Source organism: Carcharhinus amblyrhynchos, chromosome 23 (assembly GCF_965287045.1).
Source record: "Carcharhinus amblyrhynchos chromosome 23, sCarAmb.v2.hapA, whole genome shotgun sequence".
NCBI lineage: Eukaryota > Metazoa > Chordata > Chondrichthyes > Carcharhiniformes > Carcharhinidae > Carcharhinus > Carcharhinus amblyrhynchos.
Window position 1 is genome coordinate 24,097,787 of NC_137346.1, and position 13,164 is coordinate 24,110,950.

General features: G+C 44.1%; 1 protein-coding gene across 3 annotated transcripts in view; it reads right to left on the minus strand.

The window, feature by feature from the left end:
• Positions 1 to 12,548, minus strand: part of LOC145357321 (membrane-associated phosphatidylinositol transfer protein 3-like) — a 409,171-nt gene extending 396,623 nt beyond the window's left edge. For 2 of the 3 annotated variants that reach the window (XM_080210561.1, XM_080210559.1), the window contains exon 1: positions 11,520 to 11,607. In XM_080210561.1, the coding sequence (XP_080066687.1) occupies positions 11,520 to 11,535 (16 nt within the window). In that variant the 5' untranslated portion in view covers positions 11,536 to 11,607. Of the gene's footprint in view, positions 1 to 11,519; positions 11,608 to 12,392 lie in introns of those variants that run through there. The other variant, XM_080210560.1, reaches the window with a different exon arrangement.
• Between the last annotated feature and the right edge of the window lie 616 nt (positions 12,549 to 13,164).

The following is a 13,164-nucleotide window of genomic DNA, read 5'->3' on the forward strand; positions in this document are numbered from 1 at the left end:
CCTTTAATGAAACCGTGTTGCGTCCGCCCTATCAAGCAATTCCCTTCAAGATGCCTCGCAATTTCCTCCTTAATGACGGATTCTAACATTTTACCTACCACAGACGTTAAACTAACCGGCCTATAATTCCCCGCCTTTTGCCTGGCACCCTTCTTAAACAACGGCGTAACATTAGCCGTTTTCCAATCTTCCGGCACTTCCCCGGAATCCAGCGACGTCTGGAAAATAACCACCAAGGCATCCACTATCACCTCCGCCATTCCTTTCAGAACCCTCGGATGCATTCCATCCGGTCCTGGGGACTTGTCCACAATCAGCCCCTCCAGTCTGTCGAGCACCACCTCTCTAGTAACAGTAATGTCATTAAGACCCTCCATTCCTACCACCTTTCCATCGCTAACACCCGGCAAATTATTCACGTCCTCCTCCGTGAAGACAGAAACAAAAAAGTTATTCAAGACCTTAGCCATATCCCCATCCCCTACCACTAGCTCCCCTTTCTCATCCTCTAAAGGACCAACGTTCACCCTAGCCAGCCTCTTCCTTTTTATATATTTATAAAAACTCTTGCTATCCTTTTTTATATTAAGTGCTAGCCCAGCCTCATAGCTTCTCCTACCCTCCTTTATCAACTTCTTTGTCAATCTTTGTTGACATTTAAACCTTTCCCAATCCTCTTCTCGCCCACTACTCTTAGCTACTCTAAATTCCTCCGCTTTTAATTTAACACTTTCCTTCACCTCCTTCGTTATCCACGGCTTATTACCTCTCTTCCTACTGTCCTTTTTAACCATCGGAATAAATTTCTGCTGAGCACCAAGAAAGATCTCCTTAAAGATCCTCCACTGCTCCTCAGCAGACCTACCTTCCAACGCACTCCCCCAGTCCACATTCGCCAATTCTTCTCTCATCCTACCATACTCCCCTCTATTCAAACAAAGGACGCGTGTCCGGGAACCCACTTTCTCCTCCTCCATCTGCACCAGAAACTCCACCATACAATGATCACTCTCTCCAAGAGGATCCTTCACCGCAAGGTCCCTAATTCTACCCGCCTCATTACATAGCACCAGATCCAAGATAGCTCGCTCCCTCGTCGGCTCCAACACACACTGTTCAAGGAAATTATCCCGGCAGCATTCCAAGAACTCCTCCTCGAGCCCACCTCGTCCAACATGGGTCGACCAATCAATATGCAGATTGAAATCTCCCATAACTACTGCCGTCCCATTCCTGCACGCCGCACTTATTAGCGTGTTAACAGCCCGCCCCACCTCCAGATCATTATTCGGGGGCCTATAGACGACACCCACCAGCGTCTTCCTCCCTTTGCTGTTCCTAATCTCCACCCACAACGATTCCACGTTCTGCTCTTTGGCTCCGATGTCATCCCTTGCTACCACCTTGATACTATCCTTAATCAGCAGAGCTACGCCACCCCCTCTTTCCTCCTGCCTATCCTTCCTAAACACTTGATAGCCCTGTACATTCATCTCCCAGTCCCTGTCACCCTGCAGCCACGTCTCTGTAATGGCCACCAGATCGTATCCATTTGTGTCGATCTGTGCCACCAGCTCATCCACTTTATTCCGAATGCTTCGTGCATTCAGATAAAGCGCTTTCATCCCAGCCTTCACCTGGACCCTATTTGCCGTAACGCCACCAATTGGGACATCCTCGGCCTCTTCCCTTACCTGTACCCTATCCTTAACTTTAGACCTCGTAGCGTCACCTACCCTCGCACCCTCCCCCCCCTAATTAGTTTAAAGCCCTGTCTACAGTCCTCTTTACTCGATTCGCCAACACTCTGGTCCCAGCACGATTCAGACCAACCCCATCCCGCCCGAACAAGTCCCACCTACCCCAATACTGGTGCCAATGCCCCATAAATTCGAACCCATTCCTCCCACACCAATCCCTGAGCCACCCATTCACTTCCTTTATCCTGTCAATCCTACGCCATTAAATAGCCTTAGAGTGTTGGTAAGGTTATGGTGAGTGAGAGTTAAATTATGTATCATGATCCACCGTTTAAATGTTGGCTAATCAATTTGATTTGATTAAAAATACCAGTACTCTGAATAAATCCGAGAGATGGACTGCAGCATTACCCCGTCTCCTGCTGTGAAGACATCACATTGAAAAATATGAAATGCTTAGAACTTCAGCTCAGAACGTGAGAGTGGTCATGGGCAAGACAGATTGTAATATTTTTAAATTCCCCTTTTGCCTTGCCCATATGCAGGATGGCGAGCTGTGGATGTTTTTATCCCCATACACCTACTCACATTTTACTCTATTTCTTGTAAATGTCAGAGAGTGAGGAGAGAGTACAGGTGTCATTTTATTTCACTCCACAGGTACATCTGATAATGTACCAGTGCTAGCGGTTCCGACTGTGAAATATTGCACTTTTCATTTTGAATGACACAAGCGCAGTGGGGGGCAGCCAATCCCTCCACACTCCTGGTCACTTTGCTCTTGCTGAAATGCTCTGTGATTTTTAACATTCACAAAGAAGTTGGGCTGTGCTTTTGTTTTAGGGGGAAAAGAAGGAAATATCTATTTTAAGAGTTTTGGCGTCAAACTTGGTGAACAGACCAAGAGGCCTGAAGAAAGGAAATCAAACTGGACTTCTCTTCCATGATATTGTCACAGATTGTTACACCTGAGAAGGAGGCCATTCAGCCCATCATGTCTGCGCCAGCTCTCTGAACAAGCACTTCGCCACGCTTCATTCTCCTGCCTGCTCCCTGTAACCCTGCAGATTTTTCCTTTTCAAATAATCATCTTATACCCTCTCAAATGGCTCAGTTGAACATGCCTCTACCACACTCTCAGGCATTGCATCCCAGACCCTAACTACTTACTGTGTGGAAAAAGCTTTCTCTCACATATCGCTTTGGCTTCTTTTGCCAATTTGAATCTGTGCCCAATAATTCTCAATACTTTCACAAGTGGGAAAGGTTTTCCTTTATCGACTCTGACCAGGCCCCTCATGATTTTGAGTCAAATCTCCTCTCAACCTTCTTTTCTCCAGGGGCAAGAGTGGCATTTTCTCCAATCTTACTTCAGAAATGAAGTAGAAACGTAGAAACTAGAAGCAGGAGTGGGCCAATTGGCCCTTTGAGTCTGCCCTGACATTCGCTGTGATCAAATTCAACAGCCTGATCCCCCTTCCCCCTCCCATATCCCTTAATCCCTTTAGCCCCAAGAGCTGGATCTAATTTCTTCTTGAAATCACACAACATTTTTGGCCTCAACTACCTTCTGTGGTAGTGAATTCCACACACTCACCACTCTCTGGGTGAAGAAATTTCTCCTCACCTCATTTGTGGGAGGAGCAGCGTTGGTGGTGGTGGGGGGGGGGCGGTGTTGGTGGTGGTGGGGTGGGGGGGGTGTGGTGATGGCTGGCTGGCAATGAGTTGGGGGGCGCTACAGCACATGCACCGATCTCCCCACTGACAGATCAGTGTCTGCACAGTGACCCGCTCAGCACGCTGATTCTGATCTCTTGGACAGGTCCAGGCTTCCCCCACTTACCGGCATGAATCGCGGGTGGTGCTTTGTGATGCACGGAGTGCCGCAGATTCATTCAACAAAGTACATCCAAAAAAAACGGGTGGGATCTCTGGAATTCTCTGCCCGTTGAAGTGGTGGAGGCTGCCTCGCTAAATATATTTAAGACGCGGGTAGATAGGTTTTTGGTAGGGAAGGGGATTAAGGGTTATGGGGAGAAAGCAGGAAAGTGGAACTGAGACACTTCAGATCAGCCATGATCTTATTGAATGGCGGGGCAGGCTCGAAGGGCTAGATGGCCTACTCCTGCTCCTATTTCTTATGTTCTTATTAAAATCTCCCATTTTCCCACCCATTGGGCACTTCATTTTTTGGGGGGAGAATCGTTCCCACAATGGCGAGCATTACTAAGGCTGAAATTCATTAACTTAGAACAGAGCACAGATCAAAACTCCAGAATTTCTTTGCTCCACTGCGGTTAAATTTATAGAGGATCCTTATTATTCAATGCAACAAATTACATCAAAATATCTCTCAAAAATCAATATATAAGATTCAGCTTAGGTCCACCATTTCTGTACAATTAAACTACAGTCACAATTAGGTCAATAACAGGTTATAATGTCTTCACCTAAATGCATGCAATGTTAGATCTCAATGGGGGGAGGGGGGTGGGGAGGAGCCTGGTGAATCCAAAGATATTGAAACAATTACAAAAATAAATGTCACAATAGTTTTCTTAACTCACCTTAAAGGAGCTTAACCACATTGATTAACATTTCACAGTGGAGTTTATTTTATATTTAGTTACAATGTCTCAAGAGTACGGACACCATGTGAATTCCAAAGTCGCACGTCTCATTGAACATGTGAGCAAAGTTATGTGCAATGTCAAAAGATGAGCCCAATGGGGAAGAAATTCAAGAGTTTGAGAGCAGCATCAAATACTGCGGCAGCATAATGAATGAGGTAAGGGAATAGGATAAAATACAGGACCAATGAAATACAGCTTGCAGAAAAAAAATAAATCTGTACAAGTATAAGAACACAAGAACATAAGAAATAGGAGCAGGAGTAGGCCATCTAGCCCCTCGAGTCTGCCCCGCCATTCAATAAGATCATGGCTGATCTGAAGTGGCTCAGTTCCACTTTCCCGCCTTCTCCCCATAACCCTTAATCCCCTTGCCCATCTACCCGCGTCTTTATTTTATTTAGCAAGGCAGCCTCCACCACTTCAAACGGGCAGAGAATTCCAGAGATTCACCACCCTTTCAGTGAAGAAGTTCCTCCTCAACTCCGATCTAAACAGCCCACCCCTTATCTTGAGGCTGTGCCCTCTAGTCCTACTGTCCTTTCTGAGCGGGAAGAGCCTCTCCACCTCTATCCTATCCATCCCATTCATCATCTTATACGTCTCAATGAGATCTCCCCTCATCCTTCTAAACTCTAACGAGTACAAGCCTAGTTTATTCAGCCTCTCCTCATAGCTCAACCCCCTCAACTCCGGTATCAGCCTAGTGAACCTCCTCTGCACTCCCAAGGCCAAAATATCCTTGCGTAAGTGCGGCGACCAAAACTACACACAGTACTCCAGCTGCGGCCTCACCAATGCCCTATACAGCCGCAGCAAGACCTCCCTACTTTTATATTCAATCCCCCTCGCTATGAAGGCCAGCATCCCATTCGCCTTCCTGACCACCTGCTGCACCTGCAGGCTGGGTTTTTGCAACTCATGCACAAGGACCCCAAGGTCCCTCTGCACCGTAGCATGCTGCAGCTTTTCGCCATGTAAGTAGTAGTCCTTCCTACCAAAGTGGACAACCTCACACTTGCCAACATTAAATTCCATTTGCCAGTTCCTGGCCCATTCGCCCAGCCTATCTAGATCCCTCCGCACAATTTGCTGTTCCACCAATCTTGGTGTCATCAGCAAATTTCGACACTATACACTCGGTTCCCTCCTCCAGATCATCTATATAAATGGTAAATAGCTGAGGCCCCAGCACCGATCCCTGGGGCACTCCACTAGTCACCAACCGCCAATCTGAATAGCACCCATTGACAGCCACTCTCTGCCTCCTATTTGACAACCAATCCCCTATCCACGCTAACATCCTACCCCCCCAACTCCATGCCCCCTAACCTTCTGTAACAACCTCTTGTGCGGCACCTTATCAAACGCCTTCTGAAAATCAAGAAACACCACATCCACCGGTTCTCCTCTATCCACCGCACTAGACACATCCTCATAGAATTCCAATAAATTTGTCAGACACGACTTCCCCTTAATGAAACCGTGCTGCGTCTGCTCTATCAAACAATTCTCAAGATGCCTCGCTATTTTCTCCTTGATTACAGATTCAAGCATTTTACCTACAACAGACGTTAAACTAACCAGCCTATAATTTCCTGCCTTTTGCCTGCTACCCTTTTTAAACAACGACGTAACATTAGCCGTTTTCCAATCTTCTGGCACTTCCCCAGAATCCAGCAAGGTTTGAAAAATAATCAAGGCATCCACTATCACCTCCGCCATTTCTTTCAGAACCCTTGGATGCATTCCATCCGGTCCTGGGGACTTGTCCACAGTCAGTCCCTCTAGTCTGTCTAGCACTGCCTCTCTAGTAACAACGATGTCATTCAGGCCCTCCACTCCTACCATCTTTCCATCGTTAACACCCGGCAAACTATTCACGTCCTCCTCCGTGAAGACCAAAGCAAAAAAGTTATTCAAGGCCTCAGCCATTTTCTCATCCCCCACCACTAAGTCCGCCCTCTCATCCTCTAAGGGTCCAACGTTCACCCTAGCCAGCCTCTTCCTTTTTATATATTTATAAAAAATATATTTATATATAAAAATATATTTATAACAAAAACAAAATCTTATTTCTTCTTCAAGGGGGTGGGGTGGCTGGCATTGAGCAGGTGGGCTACACTGCATGCGCCAATCTCCCCACTGACAGATCAGTGGATGCACAGTGACCCTCTCAGCACGCTGATTCTGGCCTCTTGGACAGGATATGGAGACGCCAGCATTGGACTGGGGTAAACACAGCGAGAAGTCTGACAACACCAGGTTTAAGTCCAACCGATTTATTTGATAGTAAACTCTCAAGCTTGAGGTTTCCCTCTTCACCAGGTGAATGGAGAGCACTGGCCTCAAACAGAGCATATAACAACACAGTTAGTTTACAGATTACTGATTAGAATGCGAATCTTTACACCTAACCTGCTATTCAAGTCTTAAAGTGGCCAACAATGTGAGTGGAAGAAGCATTGAGCACAGGTTAAAGAGATGTGTACTGTCTCCAGACAGCACAGTGAGTGAGGTTTTACAAACCCAGGCAAGTCACGGGGGTTACAGATAGCGCGACATGAACCCAAGATCCCTGTTGAGACCGTCTTCATGTGTGCAGAACTTGGCTATCAGTCTCTGCTCGGCGACCCTGCGCTGTCATGTGTCGTGAAGGCGTTGAATTGATGAGAAAGTGGAAGAATATTCTGATGCATTGGAGTGCATTAAACATTGCTAAGGTGCTCTTCTACATTGATATTCAGATTTGACTGTATCAATGGTCGCCTCTTATTTCATTTTTTCATTGACAGCATATTTTCTCCTCCTTTAAAGGCTAAACAGATAGATGGCTGAACACGTTCAATGACTTCAAAGGTTTTAAAGTATTCAGCTCTGGAGGTTTAGTTTATACAGCCCTGCGATGAAATTCAATTATGAATGCTTGGCTGAGTTCCAAGGTCTATTGACAAATTCAGTTTAGCTGGGGTTGCTGGTTAAAGCATTCAATAGGATCTCATTACACATGCTTGGCTGAGTTTGCAACCCTGATAATGGATTCAGCAGAGGTTGTTAACACAGCTGTCAAAGGAACTAAGAGTTTATTTACCTTGACAGTTTTCTGATCACTTAATAGGATTATGCCATTTTGATATAGTTTCTGAATGGCTACTTGTTGACCTTGATCATTTTATAACCACTTCAAAGGATGTTTTAAAAGTGGTTTTTGAACGACCTTATTTTACAGTTCCATGAGCATCTCAAAAGCTTTCCAGCATTATTGTATCAAGAGTTCTATACATAATGGATTCTGGGTGAGTGAACACAGAGGCAGCAAGAGAATATTGGGATATGGAGGATTGAGGAAGCAGGGGATCAGGTTAGTAGGGAAGGGTGAAGTTTAGGAACCCTCCGTTGATCTACAGATTAATGTCCCAGGGAACCAAGGTGAACTTCTTAAGCTAAACATTTCAGCATCTCTCCAACTCTGGTTCTAGCCCAAAGTCTAACCCACGATTAAAAAGTAGTGTGGGTGAGTACTGCCCGGAAGGGAAATGGTCTAACTTATGATTGCTGCCTCAAAGACAAAAATCCAAGCCTAAGACGTGAAGAGTTCGGAATGCTATTGTATAACGCAATGGTGAGATCACACTAGAATATTGTGTATACTACGGTTTCAGGTACATAGAATTGATCTCTGAGACAAAGGCAATGTCCTATGAGGAGAGACTGAACAAATTAGGCCAATATTCATTTAAGAGTTCAGACAAATGGTCTAATTGACATATATAAAATTCTTGAAAGTAGATGCTGGCGGGATATTTCCAGTGGCAAGGAAGCCTAGGATTAGGAGTTACTGCCAAAGAAATCAGCCATTTAGGACTGAAGAGACTTGATCATAGGCTGGGATTTTCAAGCCCTTCCAGCTGGCAGCATCTTCCAGTCCCACCAAAGTTGGTGGAACGGCTGGTGAGCAATAAAAATAGCCATTGACTTCAAAGGGACTGGAGGATTCCACCGGCAGCCAAAGGATAGATTTTCAGATCTGTAAACGAATAAGAGGATACTGAGAGCAGGTGGTGGCAGGCTCAAAAGGCCAAAGAGCCAACTATTGCTCCTATTTCTTATGGAACCTTGCTTTCCCTTAATGAGGAAATGAGCTGATTTCACCAAACATTACACTGGCCCAATTTTTGTTTTATCTACTATCCCTTACTTGCTTTTCTCATAATTAATAATCAAATCAGTCTACTTACTGCTGGCCACATTAATTGGTGGAATTTGCAGATGAAACATAGAAACGCTTAAGTGCAGAAAGAGGCCATTCAGCCCATCAAACCAGCACTGACAACAATCCCACCTAGGCCCTATCTCAATAACCCCAGATATTTACTCTGTTAATCATCCTGACATGAAGGGGTAGTTTAACATGGCCAATCAACCTAACCTGCACATATTTGGTCTGCGGGAGGAAACCAGAGCACCCAGAGAAAACCCATGCATGGGGAGAATGTGCAAACTCCACGCAGACAGCGACCCAAGGCCAGAATTGAACCTGGGTCCCTGGTTCTATGAGGCAGCAGTGCTAACCACTGTGCCGTGAATGGGGCTTGGATAAGAAGGCAACGCCTCATTAGAAATTCTTGATCAGTGATTGAGGGATAGAAATCCAACAGAAATTCAACGTCAATCCTAATTTCCTGCTCTTATAATTCCAGACTTTGTTCCAGGAAAGGTGACATTTCTAGGCTGCCGTGTGCCTTGCTGCACTTACTAAAGTTGTGAGAAGCTTCAATTGTTTGCAGCTTTGTGGGTAAAATGGTCAAAGTTGAGCAGCACAATAGCCAACACTCAATCCGTTCAAGCGTTAAATTCCGGGATGGTATTTTGTGCACCCCAGGCGCCTGCCAAAAACAAGCATTCACCCACTTGCTGAGGCACATCTGTCACAGATCCCTTTCAGAAATCTGTCTCCCATGAGCAAGACATCAAGAGTTATCCTCCTCAGTAAACTTTAGAAGCCCTTAGTGGCCACCAACCCAAAGTCGGTTTTGGGCAAAAATGACTAATTAAAAATTAGCATTTGTGCAGAGCCAAAGGAACAACAGCACCACCATTTCCCCAACGTGCTATCTTTGGTGGAGCCATCCAAAAATAGTCCCACTGCTCACTTCAGTCTGATTAGTAAGAAGCCTCACAGCACCAGGTTAAAGTCCAACAGGTTTATTTGGGAGCACAAGCCACAAGCTTTCGGAGCGCAGCTCCTTCGCCAGGTGACTAGGATCCCACTCACCTGATGAAGGAGCAGCGCTCCGAAAGCTGGTGGAATTTGCTACTAAATAAACCTGTTGGACTTTAACCTGGTGTTGTGAGGCTTCTTACTGTGTTTACCCCAGTCCAACACCGGCATCTCCACATCAGTCTGATTATCCAGCTTTTCTTTAAAAATGCCATAGCTTGTCTCAATGTGACAAGCTCCAACATTTTTCTGAACAAAGGAAAACGATCGTGCCATTTTTCCTTAATTTCAGTGATCATCCAAAGTTGATGACCTTTTGTAACTGACTACCCAGTCAGAGCAAATAGTCTTCCCATGCTCATCCTGCATAATTTTGAAAGCCTTTACTAAATTTTGCCTTAGCTTTCTTGATTCTGGAAGGAATAATCCCACAATACAAAACCTCACCCACACAACAATAATTTCTCATCACCTGCATCACCCTGTTGAACTAAAGCTGTATTGGTTTAATGGTTTTTCTACCACATGGAACTAAAAGCTGCATTCAATACTTTATCTACGATGTAACTATCGCTTTGCACACATGGGACAGCATGGTGGCACAGTGATTAGCACTGCTGCCTTGCAGCGCCAGGGACCCGGGTTCAAATCAGGCCTCAGTGACAGTGTAGAGTTTGCACATTCTCCCTTTGTCTGCGTGGGTTTCCCCCTGGTGTGCTGGTTTCCTCCCACAATCCAAAGACGTGCAGGTTAGGGGGGTTGGCCATGCTAAGCTGTCCTTTAGCATTCTAATGTGTGGGTTAGGGGGATTAGCAGGGTAAATACATGAGGCTACAGGAATTGGGCCTGGGTTGGATGCTCTGTTAGAGAGTCGGTGCAGACTCGATGGGCCGAATGACCACCTTCTGCACTGTAGGGATTCTATGATTCATTGAGCGGAATTTTCCCATCACACTCACCATGGGAATCAGAGCGGATGGAAGGTGGGTCATGCAAAGATCTGTTGATCATGGGCCAAATTTTCCTGTGTTGGGGCGAGTATGGGCAACAAATCCCATTCGTTAGCTCTTCACTTTTGTATTCTATCGCCCTCATTTCTAAAATTCAAAGTATGCTTGACTCCCTATCTCAAATTCCCTTGATGTCTCCCACATCTTTGATCTTTATGGTACCTGCAAGGACCAGTATCTTTAGTAGCATATTAATGTGTAGTTTTTAGACTGTGACCATATATCCCCTGGCATCTCAACTACTCCTAAACTAATTTCTTTCATGAGTTAGCATCTCAACAACGAAAGGTCAGTGTCAGTGCACAAAAGTTTCCCAATTCCTGATGTTATTACTGTACTACTCTATCTTGTATATAGACTTTCACTGATTAACTACAGTATATTACTGTTTGACATGTCAGGAACTGTCAAGGCAAAGGCAACCCCCTGCTTGCTGGCATTTCCTGGAGTTTGAGCTATATGAAGGCATCAGTCAATATAAACTGGATAAAGAAACATTCCATTTCCGAGCACTGTCATCCATCATTACCTCAAACCAAGACAAATCAAAAGGCACTGAGGCGATTCAGTGAAGGCTCCACGGAACACAAGTGGTTAAATTCTCAGATGGAATAAATCTTTTGGTTTCCTTTGTCAATGAACGAGGAATAAGTGCGTCACTTCTAAGAAATCTCATTTAGATAACATAGTGTTTGTAGGTATTCAGAATGAGGATTTAACATTCACTGTGAAGGTTAACAGATTTTTTTTAAAAAAGTCATTCTCATATTGTCTTATTAAAATTAAGTTCTGTAATAAGTGAACCGAGGATTTATTTTGGTTAAAGCACTGAATGATAATGCATAATCACACGGTCCAAAATAATCATTGTAAAATTATCAATGAATTTGAAACTATTGAAACAAGTAGTCCTACACTAAGCATTGAATGAACAACAATCAGGCCAATAACATTTTACCTTTGTATCTTAGCATACATATCGTGTCAAAATTTTGACCAGCACTGAATCAGAATGCAGCATTGAATGAAACATTGAAGATGACAGAGGTCTTAGCTGGCTGATCAAATACTACATTAGGGAAATATGACCCAGTGATCAACAGGATTGCAGTAGACGTGAAACAGTCACACATAACTGATGTTCTGGATGAAACGCTCCTCTACTAGACAAGAAATGAGAGTGGCAGTTTATAAACCTGTCATCATGAGGACCAGACAGTAACTTTAATTCACCATTCAGAATAAAATCATTCTCAACCCACAGTGAAGTCTCGCCTGTCTTCGTGGAAAGACACAAATAGATCAGGACAATCTAAAGGAAAGCCTTGAAGATTCTTGGATCGTTATCAGAAAACAACTTACCCAACTTAAAAATGAATGACTTCCCTAACTTGCCTATCTAACTTAGCTCTCTCTCTCTTTCGCTTGCAACTGAATCGATGTTAGGAGTACAAAGATGCAGAACAGATCCTCACAAATTTAAACTAAATTTCAAATCAGACCTCACCCGTGCACTTTATTAAGAGAGGCGTAACATACTAACAGAGACACAATATTATAACAAAAGAACTACTTAGCAACAAATTTGGATTTAATTTGATGCATATTTGCATCTTTCAGGTAAACTAACTGGCAGTTATTTTGATCCGTGTGTGCAGTGCAGTTGAAAATAAATAATCATTTAACATGGTTACTTATAGGGTTGCAGAGCATAGTTATTATCATCATTCAAAGCTACACATTAAATTCAGCAGACATTCCTACAATACACAGCCAAACAAATCGGTTCAGCATTTATCTTATCTTTCATCATCTTTTCTATTAAACCTACCTTTCAGTGACAAAATAAAATCTTTTGTCGTCTCGTCTCCAAATATTTAGACAATCGTGTGCAGGAGGACAGAATACAAACAGAATACAAATATCAGCTCAGTGTTTGGACGCATAGGATGAAGAAGGAGGCAGGAAAAATAAAGCACGAGGACCACCCTGTCTCTGTGTGCACTGCCTTAACTGTTAATGCAAAAATAAAAAGGTAACTACATTCATCAATATTGCTGGCATACAACAACCATCAGTGTCCCTGCTGCAAACCAAGGACAGAGGGAGCGAGAAGCAGAAGTCGACATAAAGCCCCCAGGCTCTCTGATATTTCTCTCAGTGAGACAACAGCCAATCAGCTTAACAGCATTAGTCTGCCTCGCACACACTGGATTGCTTACAGAGGCATCAAGCTGTCCAGACAGGTAACCACTCAGTCCGTTGACCGTGTGGGGTCTATTTTGCTCCAAAGTAAACGAGAGCAGGGCCAGTTGCACAATTCCATGAAGCCTTTACACTGCTTCAAAAGGTCAGTCTGTCAAACTAAATGAACAAGACTCTGTTTTCCTTTCCAAGTCCTGTGATGTAAACATCGGCTTTTAAAGAAAAAGCACTTCTGCAGCGAAGACTGACAATTCTTGGCAAAACAAGAAACCCCTCTGGGACACAACTAGTGATTAATCCCTGGTATGTACCATAAATATCATAAAAATGGACATTGCCAGTTTCAAGGTCACTCTGTGTAGAGATGGGGATAACAAAGTTGTTTGGAAGCTGCAGGA